This window comes from Pocillopora damicornis, chromosome 2, assembly GCF_964200805.1.
Source record: "Pocillopora damicornis chromosome 2, jaPocDami1.2, whole genome shotgun sequence".
NCBI lineage: Eukaryota > Metazoa > Cnidaria > Anthozoa > Scleractinia > Pocilloporidae > Pocillopora > Pocillopora damicornis.
Genome location: NC_142671.1, coordinates 3,629,432 through 3,651,553, shown reverse-complemented (window position 1 = coordinate 3,651,553; position 22,122 = coordinate 3,629,432). Strand labels below are relative to the sequence as shown.

Sequence of the window (22,122 nt, the reverse complement as noted above, 5' to 3'; positions counted from 1 at the left end):
CTAAGCCATTCATAATGCCATCCATCACAATTTGTCAAAGTGACTTTGTTTGAGGTCAGTTATTGTTCGTTTGAATACGTAGTTCGATAATCAGTAATATTTCATCGAAAATGCCGCACAGGTCACAGGGAGGAATATTAACGGTTCAGTTTGGTAGGTAGTGAGTTTAAGTTAACAAAATCATGCAAAGTTATTGTGCAGTATATTTAAAACAGCACTAAATTTGCTTGCTTCCAGTAAGTAGGGGTTTTATAAAACAAAGGAAAAGCTAATGAAATTAGTGATAATAACATTGAAAATTAATCATATAACTACATATACGTCGAGGGTCATTCTAGTGTAATTTCCACCGCTTTATTTTGACCAATTTCCTGCTTGCGGAAAAGGTATCTGATAGTCATCTGTGACAACATTTCCATCATCTTTTACGACATAAATAAGCTCTTTTTTTTTTTTTTTTTAATAAACCTGCTTTCCTACAAAAAGATTATGCAGTACTGAAGCGCCGATAAAACCTTTCATTGGAGAGTTGAATTATTATATTTTGTTTCTGAACAATACGCTAATAAGAATGCATCTTCACCATATAAAAGCAAGCACTAAGCTTTGTAGTATCATTGCTTAACACCTCACACATCGTGAACGCACTCAGTGTATTTCTGTGTACAGACATGAAGGACCAGTTGCCTCGTTACCTCTTGCCTACAGCTGATATGAGGAAAGCCATCGATAGGAACACCAAGCAAGAAGAAGACCTGTCGCTTGTGTTAGGACAGCTTGATAAAGAGAAGAAGATGGTTTTGAAGCAAATTGTTAGAAGACAGGAAGATTTCAAGAAGCAGATACTCGAACGGAGAGAAAGTTTGCCTCAAAAGATCAACGCAGTTCAGGTTTATGGGAATGGGCAGAAAAATGCTGATAGAGAACGACCACACCCTGAAGAGTTGACCCAAACCAAACGTCCAATCCGCCGCAGAACTGTTTCTTTGGATGAAACTCTCGCCTCTTCAAGTGAGCCTCTATCCGTGCGAAGCAAAAGGCACAGTCTTCCAGCCTCACCATTTCCACGCCATAACAGTGCAGACTAAATCCATTTCACCTCTGAGCCAGGAGCCGTCCCATCTTTGCATCGACGGAAGGACAACGTGTCGATCGTTGGAAAAAAAAGAACAAGCAAGAAAGCTTGATGCAAGAGGAATTAAACAACGAAGTTGAAGCCCCCAACGACTTGGCAGCCGAAGAAACTGGCTGAAAATTGCAAGCACCTTTGGAGATGTTGTTAGTCGCTGCCATGGTGGCAGTTATGAACAGTAAAAGTTTGCTATATATAGCAAGACTTAAATGTACAAAAGTAGTTGCTTGAAATAATTTCTTAACGTGACTACAAAAGTTTTTTTAGGCACAAACGTTTTTGTAAATAAGACTAGATTTGCTGAATAGAATAAAATTGTCTTGAATGAACACTTCAGGTCCTTGTTATATTTTCAAAGTTTACGATTTTGTTTTCTATACCGAGGTACTGAAGGAACAGCCATGAACCAGGTTATTCTTGTCGAAGATGCAGGGATCTTGCTATTTAAGGTAGAAAACCACAAAGCATTTCTTTCTGAAAGTCGGTAGTGATTGGTCATTCCCCTTTTTCAGCCTTCGTCTGTAGATTACTCATTTGTTAAATTCCAAAACTACTTAATCTAGGAAAAAAATGAATGGAAACATATAGATTTGAAATTCATTTATCGCAAACTTGTAGAGAACTATAAAAAATCGCAGTCCTCGATATGGGGTCAAACAATACTCAGCCGCGAAACTGTTAGTGCGAGTGAGCTGACGGGTGGTTCAAATATTTCACGCGTCTGCCATATCGTTGAGATCAGCAATGTCAAAACTCTCATCCCTGGTTAAATAAAAAGAATGACATCCACTTTTTTAAGCTACTGTTAGAAAACCTGACGAAAGATGTAATCGTTGCTTGAGTGCTAATGAATACAAGTCACGTTAGTCTGTCAGGCTTGGTACTAATCCCTGGATTACGGAAGGTTCCGCTTGAATATCAGAGCGTTCAAACTAACAATGCCTGACAAAAGATCACAGACAGAAGGGTAACTCACAATTTCAATAAAACAATAGTCTTATACAAAGGAAAACGTGTAACAAACTCCTCGAGATATAAAGCATGTGAGAATCGTGCAGTACGTGATTATTGACTGCACGCCCGATCACCTATGTTATGTTGTTAATCCGTGTTAAAGAGAGGGCTTCACAAAAGATTTGAAAAATAAACCGTAGATGATGTAATTATTGAATTCATCTCATCGAGAGTCCTTACACTTAATCTAATTGTTCCATTTTATATCCCCCTAAGTAGCAATCAGAGGGCCCTGCTTATAGAAATTGCGTGTCTACTAACTTTTTGTTTTAAAAAAAATTGGGTCATAACATTTTTATGTGACTCGCTTGGTATGTTTTTTTCGATGGGATGGAAGAGGTGCGAGGTACATTGGGCAAAAGCAAATTAAATATCACATGGTTACTCTTCGTATCTCTTAACCTCAGTTTATTGTGGTAAATTGTAGGACTACAAAGGGTGACAACTCGTTAATTTTCCACCCATACTCGCTCGATATCGCGTGCAAGCCTTTCTGTCGAAGGTAATTTTAAAAATCGTTGCATGTGGATAGGATAATTTTTAAAAAGAGACCGAAAAACTACTTGCGTCCTGATAGTGAAAATGTGTACTCAGTTATTTGTGCGTTAGTATAGCGTGGAGCGATGAAAATTAACGTTAACTAAAAGTGCATGCGAGCTCGCTCAAGTCTTTGGATATATTTTATCATGTTTTTATTTCCAACCAACAAACACATTTAAGATACAACACAAACAGCTTTTGGGAGAACAACAGAGAAAATCGTATTAGTGCAAAGGTCTTCGAGCCACATTGAGCAAGCGACAATTTAGGCCTGCAATTTTAAAGCTACGTGCTGAAGAAGTCTTTCTTTGTTCTTAGCTCTCCCAAAACAGTTCGTAACGCGTCAAGGGAGTTGTTTAAAAAAAAAAGAAAATGGGAAAAGAGAGGGTTTTTTGGATAAGTGTGGGTTTCTGATTTCGGTCGCTGCGCATTCCCGCGATTCAGTGGCCAAAAACTCGATCCTGGGGTGAAACTTACAGGATTTCGTGATTTTATTTGCATTCTGATCCAGTTTTATTCACTACAAGCTAGGACGTGGTACAAACGTGCTCAAAGTACCACTTGTAACGGAAAATAAAAGTAACAAACAATTTTTTATTCGGTACTCATCTTCCTTTGTGGCCACACAGGAACTCTTAAAAACCCACGCAGACCGTAACTTCACAACAGGCATTGGTCATAGATATTTAAAATAATTCCTTACAATTGATTTCCCGTACTTTTCTACTTTTTTGCTAATGCTTCTTTACCTCCCACTTAATGGCCGAATTTTGCGGGGTTTCAATTCAAAATTCTACACGGAATAGTAGTTTCATTCAAAATATCTAAAATCGGATGTTGAGGCTTCGCACTTTTAACATTTTCATTTAGGTCAGGTTATACAAGGAGAGGACCTTCATGAAGCTGACTCTTGGTAACATAATGTCTCAGGAGTGGGTTTCGTGTATATCTCGTCTGAAATGACAAAAAACCTCATCTTTATAGTAATCAAACTTGAAACAAACTGTATGTGAAATGAGGTTTTTTCAAAAATGTGATTTTATAAACTGAGTTGATCACGTAAATTGGCCACCGTAAAGAGTGTGTAAGCTGACGTTTCGAGCGAGCGTCAGCCCTACGTTGTAACTGTCGATCTGATGAAGGGCTAACGGTCAAACGTCAGCTCTACGGTAGCAAATTAATGTTATCATCTCAGTTGATAAAACTAAATTGTCTTGTTATACTCCTCCACCCACGCAGCACCACAGTTTCTTCCGAAACTTACCCTTTTAATCTGAATGTTAAATGGACTTAAGTGTACTGACGCGAAAAGTCTCGAAAAAATGGAAAACATCTTAAAACCGTATGCAATCGGACTAAGAAAAAATTATACTCCAGTAGAACTGAAGTCAGCGAAAATGAGCTAAAATTATAAACTAGAGGAGAGCCACATAGAAATCATCTTGTTGAAAAGTAGAGCTAAAGAATTAGATTCGAGGTTTCACTTAAAATTTCATTTGCCAAACACGCTAGTCGATTGTGAAAGGAAGTGAAGGAGGCTAACACTCAACCCACCAGGCTCCTCGCAGCATAAATACTTGATTAAAAGATATTTCATTGAAATGCAGTAAAGATGCAGAGCCTGACTGGCAGGCAGATAAACTGATAAACAGACATGCAGTCAGGCAGGCAGACTAACTAATGGGCATGCAGACAGACATATGGGTAGAAAGACGGACAGGCTGACAAACAAACAGCCAGACAGACAGGCAGACAGATGGAAAGCAAGAAAATACCAGTTGATATTCTCTTGACGAACAGGGAGACAGACAGGTAGACAGACAAACAAATAAACAGGGAGACAGACAGAAGGACAGACAGGCAGAAGGACAGACAAGCAGACAAACAAACAGGCAGAAAGACAAATAAGTAGACAGATAACAGGCAGACAAACAGACAGGTAGAGCAACAAACAGATGGGCAGACAAAAAGATGGATAGGCAGGCAGGCAGGCAGGTAGGCAGGTAGAAAGACAGACAGTCAAACAAGTATGCCTGTTGACACACAGAGTATGCCTGTTGACACACAGACAGGTAGACAGACAGCCATACAGAAAGCTAGGCAAAGAGAGCTAGACAAATAGATAGGCTGACAAAGTGTTATGTCTCCCTTGGAAGCTCCCGGGTGGAAACTTTATTAAGAACTTAGAAAGAATTTTATTAAGTTTCTTAAAAACATCTTGATATCTTACCTAAATACGATTCTTACAAGAACCTTAAAAGATCTTGTAAGATTCTTGCGCAAAGATTCTTATAAGAATTTTCAAAGATCTTGTAAGATTCTTGTATGAATCTTTGTAAGATCTTGCTGTGGACTTGTGTTATCTTACAAGAATCTAACAAGATCTTGTAAGATTCTCGTAAGATTCTGGTGAGAACTATTCGAGGAAAATGTCATCAAAGGCAACATTTGTAAAAGATCTTGCAAGATTCTTGGAAGAATCTTCCAAGACCTTGAACTATCCCCCTCTCCAAAGACCATATTCTACAAAATGTACTCAATCATATCAGTGACCAAAATTTTTTTAACCTAAAGAAAGAAATACATCTGAACAAAGTTATAAAATTAAGGTATTCTTGTGTGTTGAAAATCTAAGAGTCAGCCAATTTCATTCTTGCTGATCTCCACTTTTGATATTTTCCTCCTAGAGTCAAAGCACTTTTGGTTCAAGGACCGTCTGATATTATTTCACTTCTTGTGAAGCTGTCTTTTTCTTTAATAGCTCCTGTTAAAGACAAAATTGAGAAAAGAGACAAAATAAATAACAGAATAAGTATCACATTCTTGTTCATCTGGGTCTGTTAAATGCCAATGTGGCTGATGAATCTTATTTTTTAAAAACATTGGCAGATTAAAACTGAAAAAATAAGAATACAAAACCATACAACAGATTGAAACAACACAGACCTTTTCCAGACAAAGAAAAATATACAGAAGAATAAAGCTGAAGAGGTTTAATTAATGGAGACACATTACCATACCATTTTAGTTAACAGTTAACTTACAATTAGAATTAGTTAGAATCTGCGATTGGATTCAATTTTGTAATGGGACAATTAGACAAAAATGTAAAACTTTTGGCAATATGAAGGTGAGGGAATTGTCAAGAATAATTAGTGTGATAGTGTAGTCTGGTTGTCTAGGTGAGTGTAGTCCTGAGAAGGACTGCTGTTGGTAATGGTGTCTGAAATTTTGACAACCTGAGCTGTCAACATCAGAGTCATGTGAATAATTGTTGTCAGACAAATGTTCTAGATCTGGTTTGTATAAACTGATTGGTCAGTTTTGCTGTTATCTTGTTGGCTGGAAGACTCAAGTGCTGTAAGTTGGTCATGATTGGTCGGTTTCAATCGCATGATATAAAGTTAGGTTGTCCATTTGGTTTGTTTGTAATGTTAACATTGTGAATAAACAGGTTGTATGGTGCTAGTAGTAGTTGACACCTGTTTAGGTGAGTCTGTTCTAAGTTAGTGAATCAGCTTTCCAGAATCAGTAATTAAAAGTAGTTAGTGCTGTAGGTAAGGCATTGTGCATAGTCCCAGTCAATAGTGTGGTTCATAAGTCAATGCTGTCAGAAAGTTGAAATCACCTTTCCTTGTCATCCGCTTGTGTCCAGTCAGTCTAGTTGTGAGGTTTCGCCAGTCTCTCCATTATAGAGCCTTGGCAGTAAGAACAGTAAATCTCGTAAACTGCTCTCCATCTCTTCTTTGGTTTGTCCATGTCTTTCACATTTGTTAGTAACTGACATGAAAATAGAGGAAATTGGGTCAGCAATACTCACCCAGTCTTATACTCCCATGTAGCAAACATGGATTTCATCCTTTAAAGACAATTGCTGAGCACTTTTCAATAATTTGCATTTACTCAGTTGTGCATACAGCTTATTAAAAAGCTTTTTATTTTGAAAATCAAAAGGCCATGAACACTTTTAACTGATTCTGGCAAGTCAATTGTGTACTTACCAATCAATATAAAATTTAGGATGAGCAAGCAAACCTCAAACTTACAAGCTAATCATTGTTGCCATTTGTGGTTTAGTTTTATGATTTGCTTTTTTTCCTAAAAAAATCAACACTCCACCAATACTTGTCATGACTCAAAATGATGATCAGTCAATGGTCAATGTCTGGTCAAAGATAGGTTTATGTCTGGCCAACTCCTTGGATGGTCAGACATGTTGTCTGCAGAGAAGAACTCAATTACAAACTAAGCTTAGGTCTGAAATACAGCTGTATCACTTTTATTGTATTAAATTTGAGACTGCATGTGTAGTAAAAGAGTGGTACTTCCGGTATATATACTTGTTCTCTAAGCTGAGGGAGGGGGGGGGGGAGATTTATGAGATATAATGTAATGGATACTTGTCTATCTAAAAATGGATTGTGCCTGAGCAAAAATAGGATTGACTGGACAACATGACAGGTACCAGGTGGAAAATTATTTTGGACCTTAATTCCTGGTGTTCACCATTTTCTAAGCTTCACAGAACTTTTCATACAACTTATTGATAAACATTGTAATTTAATTACCTTAATTAATTCAATTATCAAATGACCAAAAACAACCAAGTCCATTTATTAAGTGTTCCATATAACTGATGAACTTGTAACACAAAATAACAAAAAACAGACATAGCTAAAATAAATGGTTTTTGAATTATTTTAAAATTATAATGTAATCATGTAGCCTGAAAGTTATTTTGACTAGCCTGAGAAAAAATATCCATGGCAGTTCGTAAGAACCAATTCATAAACGAAGTGTTTAAATTAAAGAGCCACTTTATTACTTGTTATCAATGAGCTCTAATGTTAATGTAACCTTAAATAATACTGTTAAGGGGAAAGTTGTTGCCATTTGTAAGCTTTTCCTTTCTCAAAAATCTGATATCTTTTTATCATTATATTTTAAAAAATTACATCCAGTAGATTAGTCCTCTGAAAAATAAAATTTTGGGTGAGTCTCAATTTAACCCAGACATCAACAAAATTATGCACATTCTGGTGAAAGGACCATTTTGAGACATTTTGTCATTTCAGATGAACAAAAAGATTGTGAACAAATTTCTCACTGAAGCCATCAAATCCATTTGGGCATGCAAGTTCTTCGAAAAAAGGAAAAAAATCCACCTTAACAACTAACATTCTTTGAAATAAATCCTGATTGTTTCTATTTGTTTTGATTTGTTTTTATGTCAGAATACCTAGCAGAGCCAGTAGCAAGTTCTGTAAGGTAAGCAGTCCCTCAATTTTTTCTAACCTAATCCAAATTCATTGCATTCATATCTAATTGCACAGATCTTACTGTCAAAGTTGTTGTGGATACTTTCCTTCCCTTAATTCTAATATTTTAGATTTAAAACTATTCTACTTATCTGAAATCGAAGCAAAAAATTATAATGCCTTTAAATCATTGAACCCTCTGATCAATTCACTTGTTCTCCATAATCCTGTTTCTTGCACCCCCTCACAATTGCACATAATATTTGTTTCACTGCTGCCAAGCACTGGCTGCCAATTAGAAATTCACTTGTAGTAATAATTGAGTGTGAAGAGGACCTCAGTGTATCTAATAATAAAAATGATAATGAGAATTCAGTGGTGGACTTTCTATGAGGTGCCACCTTTTAGTTCACTCCTTTAGGGTGAATTGTAGTTTGGAAAGTTAGTTTTTGCAAAAGGAAGAAAACTGAAGAACTCCAAAAAAAATTCTCAGAGCAAGGACAAGAACCAACAACATACTCAACTCATAGTGGCCAATAAAGTAGGTAATGGTTTGTTTCGTCTAACTTTGGATAATAAGCAGTTTTAATTTGCCAGAGTAGTGGTGTTTGTCTCATCAAAACAAAAATCACATTTGATTTTTCGCCCTTCATTCAATGGAGAACCTTCAACTTTTGCCTTCTGACCTCTAGGTTCTTGTAGGTATCATTTTTAACCTTGTCCTCTAACATCTTTTAAATCAACCTGGACTTACAGACATGATTTGATACTGTTGATCCTAGTGTGGCTCTTCCACAACATGAAGAAAATCAAGCTGATGCCCAGCAGATCTACTTCTTTCACAAAATACACCATAAGCTTTGTGATCTTGACAGAACATTTAAGTAAAACAAGATTATTAAGTCCATGGCCAATTTCACAGTATGATCATTGGGTATGTTGAAATGATTGATTAGCAAAAATATTTTGAACGCAGTAAAAAAGGAACAAATATTTTCTCAGCCTTAAAGAGATTTTATGTAAATTAGTTGTAGATTACAAGTGGAACTGTGCTGCTTGTAAACAAGTTACTCAACATTTGTATCTCAGTGTTCACATCCATAAAATGACGATTCTCGAATAAATAAAATATTCAAAGAAATTAGAATCCATTGAAAAACGAGTAAAATCTAACAGGAGCAAATATACAATGGTCGTACCCCTTCCTGCGTTCGTTCCTCTTCTATTCGTGGCATTGTTTTTCATTCTCCTTGCCGAGATGAATTAAACAGTTTAAAGTATCATCCCAATCGCTCTCTTAGAGACAATTCTCCAACATCAGCGCGAAAAAAAATAAAGACATTTTTCAGAGACAAAATGGCGGAAGAAAAAGGCATCAAAGATCGCCAGGCGTTGCTAGCTTGTGGAAAAATGCGGTACTTTTTGTCTGGGGCGAGGAAAATTGCCTTCCAAATATGGAGGCCTTGGCCTTATTTGGATTGGTTACACTTGTGGACGTTTTTCAATGATTGCTGGGAAAAGCTTTCGAAGCTCGCCTACGCCCTAGAAGACTGAGTGGTTCACCATTTTGGAAGAATAAATTCGGTAGTTTCAGTGGACTCGTAGCTCCATTCGGGGCTCGAGTAGTGAAAAGGACAACTATAGTTCCTTTTGACGCCATCGCTGGCTTAGGTTGTGACGATCGAAGGCAATTTGTTCTTTCAAGATGACGTGCTGTATGAGTGAAGAGCAGAAGGAGATCAGGCGAATCAACGCCGAGATCGAAAAACAACTAAGGCAGGATAAAAAGAATCAAAGAAGAGAACTGAAACTACTCTTACTCGGTGAGTATTTAATATGTTTTTCTAGTTAGCGGTCGTGTTCCGCCTAAAATCTGCATGAACAGCCGCGCTGTGTTGCTCGACTCTGGTCGCAAGGAAATGTTCGCTCGATAAAATACAGATAAAAATATATATAGAAAACATATGCATTTATATAGAAATTTATATACATACGCATGCTAAATATACTTGTGTAGATATACTTTTACATACGCGATCCAAGTATTGCTCCGCTGGCTAAGCGAGATGTGAAGTAATCGACGAGGATCCAGCGGCCGATTGTTCCAGACTTTTTTAACCGACTCCATGTTTTGTTAGCGCACTCTCATATTTGGTATAAATGCTTAAATTTAATCCTGACTGCTACTAAATAAATTAAGACCTTCTTTTCATCCTGCATACAGAATAAGAAAGTGTAAAGGCTTTATTTTGGAGCATCAATTCCGAGTCCATATCGATCTAGGCACTCATCACGGTTGCGATTGTGTTTCCGTGGTGAAGTGTGGGTTTGGGATGTTTTTCTTAGTGAGATTTCTGAACGTGGGATGTGTTCTTTTCACAGGAACTGGAGAATCAGGCAAAAGTACCTTCATAAAGCAGATGAGAATTATTCACGGGCAGGGATACAGTGATGAAGATAAACTGGGCTATGTGGCTTTGGTATATCAGAATGTTATAACTGCCATACAGTCTTTAACGTTAGCGATGGAATCCTTGAAAATAGCGTACAGAAATCCAGCAAATTCGGTATGAATTACATTTTAGACCACTTTATGACCTTGTTTATTACATATACTGTGTTTTTGCTCAATTACTTCAGAAGTTACCCGCTCTGAAAACGCCTCCCCGGCGAATGGAAATTGATGGACTTGATTTTTTTGTGCGACTTTTGTTTTGATGTTTATACATTTTACACCGATTTTTATTCAGGAGCATGCAAAGACCATGCGAGAGGTTGACCCCAAAAATGTTACTACCTTCGAACACGACTATTACATAGCTACCAGATCTCTCTGGAGCGATCAAGGCATGCAAGAATGTTATGACAGAAGAAGAGAGTACCAACTTAGCGACTCTGCGAAATAGTAAGTCACTGTGTGCATGTCATTTGGAATATGTTGGTGTCTCGTTTTTGAAGTGAAATGGTCAGTTTTGCCCAAGAACAGTCACACTTTTAGTTCGATTAAACGATTGTTGCATAAATTTTTAGTTCTGTTACACATAGCTGGCATATTCACGCCAGATTCGTATTTTCTCCGATTCCATCTGGATTATCCCCTACAAGGTCTTTGTTTCGGAACATTAACTACTGCTGTCCGAATGCTCTGGCCCTTTCATCTGGTAGCTTTGATTTTGAAACATCAGAGTATTCAGGTACATTTTGGATTCAATGTTGGGTGCATCATTTGTGATATATTCGTCCGCATAAAGATCGCTTGTCAATTTCTGCACTAAATTGTCTGTTGGCTTAATGACGAGCAACGATGTAGCAGATTTACAACGCTTGAATCTGCGATTTTATTCACCTAGTCCACAGAAGCTGCCATTTGACCCCTCAATCAAAGAAATTCGATTTAAAAGTTTCTGTCTTTTTATTGCGTCGAAAAACGCTGAATTGACTTGATGTTTCATCGGGGTCTTTTCATGTTAGCGGTTTTGTCGCTTCTTCGTTCAGCAAAGTTGACTTACGTTCTTGTGCATTTTATTAGCATATGCTCTAATTCTTACTGCATTCTATTCTCTGTACTTTCAGTTATCTAACGGACTTAGATCGACTTGCCAGGCCCGATTACCTTCCGACAGAACAAGACGTTCTGCGGGCTCGTGCACCTACCTCTGGTATCATTGAATACCCGTTTGATCTCGAAACGATAATTTTTAGGTAAGCTTAATTTTCCTTTCAACTATTAAGAGTGTTATTTGATTTCTAAGCAACGGTAGCCAGCCTCTATGTTCCTGTTGTGGCCTAGATGGTGTCATTGCCGTTAATCTTTATTCGGATTTTAATTTATGGCTTGTTCCTTGTAAGGAACCTTCATTTTTCTCTAGCAAATTCGCCTTAAATGAACAGGAAATTTCCCCCACACAGGATGTTAATGTGGTTGCCTGCTTTTCTCTTACATTTCTGGGTCTTGAATCTGCATAAAGATTAAATGAAAACGTTTAGTTAAGGCAGAGAATATTTTGCATTGGTAATGGGCTGGTCTGGAGTAAGATTGTGCAAACTATTTCAGTTGTATCACTTTGTTTACTTGTGACTTGGCCTGTAGCAATGGATGTAGAATTTTGCAATAACTCACTTTGCTTGTGTACACAGTGGCTCTGCATTTTGACTTGATGTATATGTTGAGCAAGCTCTTCCTTGGAAACAATGTATTCAAATACCCCCGTAACCTTTATCTGAATAAACTCTTTGATTCTTGCAATGTTGAGTATGTAAAGAATTCCATTTATAATTCAAGCAGATGAGCTGTTTCTTGCAAATGTGGTGTTGTATTTGATTTGCAAATTTTGGTGTGGTTTTGTCATGTGATTTCACTGTAAACTGCTGTTGTTGTGGTCAAGAATACAATTTTGTGGAAAACTAGTTCAAAACTGGAAAATTTTTTGAAACTTAAGCTTGGTTTAGTTTATGTTAAGAAATGAACAATCATGACATTTGCCTCAACTGAATTATTCTGGAGACAGTAAATTTTTTGCAATGTTTGTGGAGAAATCATTAATACCTAAATTGAACTTAAATAAGATTACTTTACAAACTTGCAAAACATTTTTTCTCTATTTAGTAGAGTTACCATTGATTAAATCAGCAAAGTTTGCATCCAGTGATTTTTCTGTAGGAACAGGATATTGAATCACATAATAGGGTATCTAACCCCAACAAGCTTTTTGTTGTTGTTGGTCTGGGTGTATGATGTCAATTTCTCCAAGTATTCAACTTTTCAAACTGTCTTTTGAAGTCAAAAGTCTTTCCTAAGAATTTAATTGATATATGAAATAGGAAAGACTTGAGAGCTCTTTAAAATAGTGGTTTGGTCTACTTTTGCAATATGCCACTGTTGTGATTTTATTTCTTTCTTTCTTCTTTCAATCTTCTTTTTGAAATTTTGAAATTTTTGCCAAGAAGATAACTGTCTCCAGCAAGAAGAAAGAGTTTGGAGCTGTGTGAAAAATCTCTTTGGTTTTGTTGATGGATGATATTGCAATGATTTTCTTTGAGGCACTTTTGAGGAGTCAGCTTTGATGATTACTCTCTCCTGCACCCTTTGCGGGTTGCTTCACCTTTTTCTTGTCGGACAGATGTTTTCTTTATTTATTTTCGGGCATTGTTTTGGGTGTCATCTGTGTTCTCCCTCATGTTTAGCACAATAGAAAAAAAAATTAACAAATCAGAAGAGCAATTCCTTTTACCCATTGAATTTTCAAGAAAATTCCAAGTGATTTCAAAATGAAATGAGAGGTACTACAGGAGAACATTGCATCACAATGTGTTTTTATGAGTGATATGTAGTGGATGTGGATCTTGATCTGAGTGGTGTGATTTTTTTCTGTTGTCCCTCCTCTTGCCTCCCTTATTTTGTTGTTGTTGTTGTTATTCATAGTTCTGTTTGGTTATAGACTATTAATGTTAACACCAGATGTATTCTCTCTAATTTCATTTTTAAATCACAATTATTGGCTGTAGTGGTTTGTTCCCTTTTTAAATTTTGTGTCTGTTTGATAGTTATGACCCCCCCTGAGGTCTTGACTGTCATGTGTGAAAAATCATTGTTGTTTTTTATCACATCATTCTGTCAATTCATAGTAAAAATGAGAAAGCAGTTTGGGCTGTTTCTTTTTGTATCACTGCAACTTCAACCCTTTTAAAGAAATTTCAAAGCTATGGTTGTCTTTTAGACATTTATGGAGCTTGCAAAAGAAAATATGTGAGCTGGTGGGAATTTCTTTCAAGCAACTGGGTGAAAGTGTAATTTTTGATTGTTGATTAGGATGAATCTAAAATTAGTTTTTGTGGCTACTGCCTCCTTTAGTAGGTGAAGCCATATATGTAGTCAAGATGAGTGAGTGAGTGAGTGTGACAATAGCATTCTGATCTTGACCCAATTTTGACCTGATGTTTCCTGGTGATACTTTTTGTTTGTTTCATATTATCTTTGTAGTGCGATATTGGCACAACTAGCAAATTATACAGATCCGAAGATATAATATTTTCAGTTCTTTCCATGACACTATGAAAAAAAGTAGTGCACATGGTCACATAATTTAAATCAAAACTTTCCTTGCAGACATTTCTCAGTAGATGTGATCTGCCCATCATGGAAGCTCTGAGGAAATGTTTTCTTTATAAAGAGAGAATTTTACTGTTTGAATTAATGACTTATGCTGAAAAGAGCTGCTAAATTTGTGAGGCAAGCAAGTTGCAAAATATGATACCTTGAGTTATTCAACAGAATGATGGAACAGAGGAATGGAGGATCAGCGGATTGCTGTAACATCTTAAGACATGGAATGACAGAAAATGCCTCTTTGTATGAGACATATGTCTCAAAAAAATTGAATTGCTAGAAAATAAGTTATTTATGATTAACAGGCAAAATTAAAAGAAGCATAGATAATCATTGTTAGAATCCATCAGATAGGGAAACCATGAGGCTATTGAGTTAGCTCCCTTAGAATTATTATCATATTACTTTTTTATCATTTTAATTATTGTTATTATTATTATTTGTCACCATTTAATTTTTGGTTGATGGTCAATTAGACAGTATATTCTTAAATCATCTTGTGGAACATGGTACTCATGAATATACAGAAGGTTTTCTGTTTTGCATGCGAGACAAATATTCTGCAACACTACCTTGTAACATCATTATACAACCTCTAATTATTTCCAATGCTATGAAAATTATTGTGCTATTCCAGTAGCCATATATAGTCTGAGTGTATTTTTGCATTGGCACCCAATAGGGGTCAAATATTTTTGTTTCAATCACCTGATGGAATTATTTGGTTTTCAAAAATTGTTGAATGCAAGAAAAAGTTTTTGTCTTGTAGTGAAATAGAAAGATTGTGCTGTTAAAATCTTTTTTTGCTTGAAGCATATTTCTACTTGTTAATGCTCACTAAGTGGGTGTCTTAAGGGTAGCAAAATGCAATGGTTTCAGTTCTTGAGTGTTGGATTAAATGAAGAACATATTGACTAAACTCCAAGTCTGTGGCTTCTTTGCAACTAGCATTCTGATATTGCTTACCAATATTCAATTTTCAGTTACATGCACATGCAAAATTTGGACTATTTATGGTCAAATGCACCAGAAGATTGAATGCAGTCTGAGAGCTAGTTCATGATTAAGATTATTAAACTCAAAAGTTACTTATTCTTATTTTTATAGAATGGTTGATGTTGGAGGTCAGCGGTCCGAGAGAAGGAAGTGGATTCACTGCTTTGAGAATGTGACATCAATTATGTTTCTTGTGGCTCTCAGTGAATATGACCAAGTCCTTGTAGAATCAGCCAATGAGGTAGTGTTATCTTCTTTGGACTCTGCCTTTTGTGCTGAGGTAGTAATGGGTGCTGTGCATTATGCTTTGATAATGTCAAGAGTTGCAATACAAACATAACTGAGACAATTATACAGTCTAATGGGCTATCAAAGCTGCAATATTTTTCAGATTGCATTTGTGATATTCACTTGATATTACACTAGTTTGGTTCATCTTACTAAAAAGTCTTTGTACCTTGAAGGCAACAGATTCCAAATGATGTTAATTTTCCATCAGTTTGGGCTATTGATTTCTTAATGGATCATTCAGTTTTCATGGTGCTACATGTCAGCTAGAAATGTCTTGTTCTCTATTTAGTTATTAGTGATGATTTAGGGAAATTTTTTACTTGACCTCTGAATTTCCCACAAAATTTCACTTGTAAACCACAGTGAGTACAGTAACAGTCTTATAAGGAAAATTCTCTTCATCAATGCTCCAAGCTGTGATCATGTTGGCTGCCAAGGTGGCAAAAAATATTCAGTGACTAGATTTGCAGCTTAAATTTCCAATTCATACATCCTTAAACTTTGTGCTCAAGGAATTGTGCACATATCACATTGATGGACAAGAAGTCAACTGAGAAACTTTGTTCTAATTTTCAACTGACCAGAACTACATTATTTTTCATTAAAAGGGAGTATCATATTGTTCCTTCTCTTTATCAATATTTTGAAAAGTGCTCAAATGTTTTTAAAATCAATAACCTTGTTCTTTTAATTTTTCAGAATCGCATGGAGGAAAGCAAAGCGTTATTTCGTACTATTATCACATACCCATGGTTTCAGAACTCTTCCATCATATTATTTTTAAACAAGAAGGATTTGTTGGAAGAGAAAATTATGTTTTCGCATTTGGTGGAATATTTCCCTGAATTTGATGGTATGTAAGCTGTTCCTTTATTTGTCATTTAGCCATACTTTCTTGTAGGGTTTTTGTATGCCAGTGACAGAAATGGAAGTGTAAAAAGAAAGGTGACTCCTGCTGAGCATAAACAAATGGGCTTGTACATGCACATGATTAAAAGCAATATTGAAATTAATGCCCCTGAATTATGTTGTCATCATTGTTGGAAGTGGGTGACCCAAAAGGCCAACTGATATAGATTTTATAGGGTTCATCATGGACTCCAGCAGTCTAGGGTGTAGCATTACAAAGGTCTAAGTCATTATACTTCTTCAAGTGTTTTCCTGTTTCCAAGCAACTGAGTACAGATGGGTACCAGAATCAATGAGAGTGCTATGGTGGGTTTCACCAGTAATACCTTTTTCAATCTTGGTGTGAAATTTTGAAGCATTCTAGATTTTTGTTGTCCCACTTATGTCTTCAGGTTTTTGTTCCCTGTTCAATTTGGTTAATCTTCTCTATTTCAAGCCAAAGTCATACCTTTCAAGCATATTTGTTTGGTTGAGAGTTTTTGGTGGTTCAATATTTTTCAAACCAGTTTGATTAACATACAATGTAATTTTGGACTTGTAACGTGAAAGAGTGTGCATCAAAGTAAAACCAGCTTGAAAATTTTTCAGTAGAGGAAAAATTTTTTACTCCAGGGTACTCTTACCCCTTTGGTGGTTTTTACCAATAAACTTATTATTTTATGAATTTAAGAAGTCTTTTTCCGATGTATCTGTGTTAATCTTTGTTAATCTTTGTAATAACTTTTGTTTTGTACAGGACCCCAGTGTGATGCACAGGCAGCACGTGAGTTCATTCTTAAAATGTTTGTGGACCTGAATCCAGATTCAGATAAGATAATATACTCCCACTTCACATGTGCCACAGATACAGAAAATATCCGGTTTGTATTTGCGGCTGTAAAGGATACAATACTGCAGTTAAACCTAAAAGAGTATAATCTAGTTTGAATAGAGTTGGTAAGAGATCTTATAATCTGAATTAAAGATAAGAAGGCAAGTAGGCTTTGAGAGATTCAACTTGGGAATGAAAACTGTAGAAAATCACAAAATGGTTGAATAGAGATTCCTTTATTTAAGATTACTTGTCTTCAGCTGATTCTAAGTGAAGTGCTTTTGTGTACAAAATACTCTAAAACAAAAGTTTCTGTGTGAAAATATAGCTAGGATTCAAGCTGTGAAGACAAGTACAGCACTGTGAATTGTTTCCAGTATATTTCAACACAGTTGAGCATTGTGTAATTTGAAGGTAGTTAAGCAACTGGAAATATTTTCCAAAGTGTTAGATATATAGCTAGAAAGTGTCTTGAATAAGGAAAAAGAAACATTAGTTTGGCTGTTAAGTTTTCACCAAGGCTACTTCCACCTCCCTCTCCCTAGTTTTGCCTCTTGGATCAACAGTTATGTTGTTTTTGGTAAGAGTGGGGACAATTTCTTGTTTGTTCCATCCTGCAAAAGAATTTTGTATTGTTAGCCTAAAGGAAAAATAAACTGTTTTCTTTTACTATTCTTTCTTTTGCAAGCTTTTGAAAAGATATTTACAATGTTCACTTCCAGAGATTTTGGTGAGAAAAGTATTAATTACTTGCCTTCAATTGGCCATAAACAAAGTGTATATGATATCCATAATTTAACTGCTAATCTTCATCATATTGAACACCCTTCTTGTGTATTTGCTTTCTGGGTAAGCTGGCTTCAGCCTGGATTTCTTGAACTCTTTTGCCTCTCTTTTGTCACTTTATGATTCTTTCAACTGAATTGCTGAGGAGGTTAGTTTTTCATTATTGATAAGGTGTCTTGGGATTTGTCATCTCATCATGGACTCTACAACCTTCTTTCCTTTGTGGTCCTGGGGCATTTAGTATCATTATTTTTACCAATGAACTGCAAGGCTTAATAGAAAAGTAATTGTGTCTCATCATTTTAAAAGTAGAAGCAAGAAATTAAATTACTAATTACATGGTTTGGCTGCATCCCTGTGTGAAGAATTAGTATAAAATACTCCTTAGTTAGAGAGGAGACAAACTTATTAACCTAAAGTAGCCATGTAAAGTTCATAATGGTGAAAGTAGTATTCTAAATGAATAGTTTAAGAAAAACTACTAAAGTCGCTAAAAAACAAGGAAAAATTTCTACAGTAGGTATGTAATAAAATTTCCTCAATGAAAACTACATATAGACCCTTAGAGAGATAATCAACATCTAGTAAACAACTTTTGTTAAACCTTGAGTTGCTTCTCCTGGTATTATTGCTAATTATGATATCTTCAGATGTAAATCAAGAGGAAAAGCAGTCAGTAAGTTGCCAACAAGTAAAAATCTTCTTTTGGACTTGACTTTGTGATTGGATGAAGAGGATTAAATTAAACTCTAACTATCTTGACCTTGGTAACGTCTGTTTTTCCATCAGTAAAAGAAAAACACTTCTTATTGCCAACTTAGAGTTGCTTTACCCAGAAAAGTTAAAGTATCTTTGATTTTCATTCATTGTTACAGTTCCCTATTGTAGGAGTTGTAGTTGAAATAGGAAAGGCAGGTTTTTTTTGTTGTGAATTGTAGTATTTTGCAGGAATACTTTAGATCTATGGTGAAGGCTAAGTAGTTTTCGTGACAAGGAGTGGTGAAGTTACAATTAGATTAGCAACTTGTAGCTGTTGATGTATACGTAGTTAGTGGAACTGTTTGGCAATAAGATGGGTTTGATTGAGCAGCTAATTCGAGAGTTGAAGGCAGAAATGACATCAGGGTTGTACAATTGCTGTTATTGGTCACAGTGCCCCTGGGAGTAGACATGGTGGGTTGCCATGGAAACATCAGAGAGAACACCTTAACTTTTTAGATTTTTATTTTCTAAACAATTAACGTTGACTTAAGACATCTTTCACGCGTCTTTCTGTTGCGTTCATTTTCGATTATTTTCCATTGTGGCTGACCGTTCTTGAACTATTAGAAAAATAGAAAAGATATAAATTATTATTGTTATGGAGCCAAATTATTTGGCAGACAATTCCAATAAAATTTTTAATTCGTTCATGATTATGTCAGCATTGCATCTAGCAACAAAAATATCTTGATTTGTCTTAGCTGGATCCCTGTGGTAACAGCCCTTGTACTTATAGTAGTCAATTGCTGTATGTATTCATGTATGTATGTATGTAATTGCAGTACTTTTATAAACTGTTCATTTCTTTTCCGTTGTGATCAACGACCACAAGTGCTTGTTTTTAAGGGCCAGTGAAGTCACTACTCATCTAGGCTGACAGACTTTTTATTGTAAATTTTTCTGCAGCAGAAAGATTAAAACATAGCAAAATGACCAAAAAAGAATGGGAAAAACGTGTTGTCTGGCTGTTTCTATCTCCTTATTTTATTTGTTAGTTAGTGCGAAGATGTTCGTTCTGTTCGCAAAGGTTTGTTTGCGAAACTCCTAAGATATCACATGAATATCACTCTTAGCAGCTTGTTCATTGTGTTTTGAGGTAGCTGTGGGTTTCGATTACACAGGCTATGGGCACAAACGCGTTGTTCGTGGGACGAAAACAGGGCCTAGAGACTCGCGTCAACGCGGATCAGAAATAAATTCGTGAAGCATTTCCTCTAAGTTTTGAAGAATTTTTTACCCTCGACCAAAAGGCAAGCTCATCTCAAACGCTTCAGCCTGAGAACAGGCACTCGTTCTTTGCGGTGAGGCACAAGCGTATCTTTGCCCGCGAGAAAGTTGGCGTAGGCCTCTTGTCGCCTCTAACGCTTGTGTCGTAGAATCGCGTGTGTCGTGGCACCAATGATAAGGGCTTGCTCTCAAGCCAAGAGCCACTTTTGACCGAGAGACGTCTAGCTTGGAACGACCTTTAGTCAGCGAAAGCACCCTGCCCCCCCCCCCCCCCCCCCCCCCCTCCTAGACGTCGATCCGAGTCAGCGCTTACGCTATCTTAGCTTGTGAAAAACTTTCCCTCAGTCTGGTGCAGGTTGAACAGTAACTCCTTTGGCTTAGTCCCTTTTCCACGAGGTCAGTTGCACCCGGTCACGTGGCTGTGCCAAATGTACTTTGTCGGTCTATAGTTACTACTTTTTATCCAATTAAATCCACATTCCGCATCACTTAAACATAAAATGGAATTAATGAGCACGTCTTTTAGCTCTGAAGCTTGCGATGATGGCGAAACTTGGTGGAATCATGAGTGGCATAGTTTCAAGTTGTAGTAGGTTTCGTATGTGATTATTTTTCCAAAACAATTTCGCCTTTTAATTTTGGGGTGGGAAAATTTCACTTACTAACCACTAGTTGTCTTGGTTTTTCGAAATGTGCGGTGCCTCAACTTGTGTGGATTTATGAGCAGACTCTGACTTCAGCGAGTGCCGCCAGTTGCCTTTCTATCGACCACAAGTTCTCTCTTGCCTGGATATTTCTCCTTGTTCAATATCAAATTTACCTAGCTTCTGTGTAAGCGCCCCATCTTACACCCAATCAAGAAGTAAAAGTTGAGGGCACTTATTATTTCTGCGAAAACGCAGGTATTTCAGATGGAAATCAAATGCAACATTTTCCACTGAACAATATTCTGCAAAAAGTTTATTTTTTGCGCTTTTGCTGAGAAGGCCTTAAAGTCATGCACGCCTTATTTTACTTTGTTTAAGGAAAATATAATTCTTCTCCTTTTAATGGAAAATTCTCACAGGTTTTACAATACATATATAAAGTGCCCTGGGTTACATATTAGGCAATCATTCTAATCACTGCGCCTGCTCCTTGGGCCTAGATGCTATGTTCATTCGCACTAACCAGATTGAAAAGAACGGCACATTCGTTGAGGATATGTGCCATAAGGCACTGTAATATTCTTATCATCCCCTTCTCTTGCAATGAACTGGAAATCAGTTTCTTATGGTCCCTTTTTATACTCTGTTGGTGACGATAGTTCTCTCCCTCCCCTCCCCCATTCCCCCAGAAAACGATGTGATTTCGCAAGAAATCCTCATCCCCTAGGGGTCTCTTAGTAACCCACTGTTAGAGCGCCTCTGAGGCTACCAACGGAAGAACTATATTTACCAAAAAGTAAAGATTAACGTTACTCATGACAATTGATTTTAGTCCATCCGTGTAAATCATTTATGCAGCTTAGCGACTGTTTAAAGCGCCTTTTTGCCCAGATAGTCGACCACGTTAAATAATTCTGCAATTTTTCCATGGATTTTGGAGGTTTTCTTTCTTTTTTTTCCAAAGTTTTGCTTTGTTATGTAGGGAAACTACAACAATCCATTTCCTGCCCGCCTTTAAGATGTTAAGAATATTAGATTGAAACTTCAAACTTTTTCGTCCTTCGAACCTGTCTCATTTTTAAAACCCCACTGACTCAAATACACGGTAATTTTCCTTAATGGGCTTTTTAAAATTCTTTTACCCTTTGCTAACTAGATTTCAATGCACACCTGTTTTCTTGAACTGCCTTTTACTCCTCTTATCACAGGGGGGCGGAAGTTCCTGACAGCGTACGCCTGTGTCTGGTTCCTTTTGGCGTGGTCAAATTTGTTGGAGAGAAAAAAATATATATATAAAGCTAGAGAATTAGAGAAGGCAGGATAAAGGCCAGACCTGAAAAGAGCTCAAAGAAAAATGAAATGTACTGGAACCGGCCCATGGCTTATTTTGGCACTGAAAGGTTGTGAAGCTGGATAAAGCTTATTTTTTTGGCTCAAACTAACGCCATTGTTTAATTGTCGGTTTTTATATGATTAGAAATTTGTCTCTTCCCCACCAAAATTGAAGGTAAAGGAGCTTGTTTCTAGAATCGGATCGAAAATAACCAGTCCTCGTTTCTGATATCAGAAGTACTCCCTTCTGACGACCGCCCATGCTAAGAACTATCAAGTACCAACATATGAACTTCATCCGCCGCAGAGCC

The 22,122-nt window shown here is 36.7% G+C and overlaps 2 protein-coding genes and 1 long non-coding RNA gene across 3 annotated transcripts; 2 read left to right on the top strand and 1 right to left on the bottom strand.

Annotated features, from left to right (window-relative positions):
• The first annotated feature begins 39 nt into the window (after positions 1-39).
• LOC149049575 (uncharacterized) lies at positions 40-1,463 on the top strand. The gene is made up of 2 exons (XM_089195747.1): positions 40-153; positions 670-1,463. Exons 1-2 carry the CDS (start codon positions 111-113, stop codon positions 1,086-1,088), a joined length of 462 nt encoding a protein of 153 aa, XP_089051873.1. The 5' UTR covers positions 40-110; the 3' UTR covers positions 1,089-1,463.
• Positions 1,464-5,229: 3,766 nt separating this feature from the next.
• LOC113679210 (uncharacterized) lies at positions 5,230-9,341 on the bottom strand. The gene is made up of 3 exons (XR_016183855.1): positions 9,144-9,341; positions 6,315-6,466; positions 5,230-5,450 (listed from the first exon to the last, which is right to left on the bottom strand). It is a non-coding gene; the product is annotated as an uncharacterized LOC113679210 (long non-coding RNA).
• Positions 9,342-9,419: 78 nt separating this feature from the next.
• On the top strand, positions 9,420-19,558 carry LOC113679198 (guanine nucleotide-binding protein subunit alpha-11). The gene is made up of 7 exons (XM_027196150.2): positions 9,420-9,767; positions 10,327-10,511; positions 10,695-10,849; positions 11,518-11,646; positions 15,158-15,287; positions 16,037-16,190; positions 16,983-19,558. The coding sequence occupies exons 1-7, from the start codon at positions 9,650-9,652 to the stop codon at positions 17,171-17,173; spliced, it is 1,062 nt and encodes a 353-aa protein (XP_027051951.1). The 5' UTR covers positions 9,420-9,649; the 3' UTR covers positions 17,174-19,558.
• Positions 19,559-22,122: the final 2,564 nt, after the last annotated feature.

What these genes read in the sequence shown, in the direction of transcription:
- LOC149049575 (XM_089195747.1), top strand. Translation starts at nt 111, where the DNA reads ATGCCGCACAGGTCACAGGGAGGAATATTAACGGTTCAGTTTG. An exon ending in AATATTAACGGTTCAGTTTG is followed by an intron (nt 154 to 669) that starts GTAGGTAGTGAG and finishes TTCTGTGTACAG; the next exon opens with ACATGAAGGACCAGTTGCCT.
- LOC113679198 (XM_027196150.2), top strand. Translation starts at nt 9,650, where the DNA reads ATGACGTGCTGTATGAGTGAAGAGCAGAAGGAGATCAGGCGAATCAAC. An exon ending in ACTGAAACTACTCTTACTCG is followed by an intron (nt 9,768 to 10,326) that starts GTGAGTATTTAA and finishes TTCTTTTCACAG; the next exon opens with GAACTGGAGAATCAGGCAAA. An exon ending in CTCGAAACGATAATTTTTAG is followed by an intron (nt 11,647 to 15,157) that starts GTAAGCTTAATT and finishes TTATTTTTATAG; the next exon opens with AATGGTTGATGTTGGAGGTC.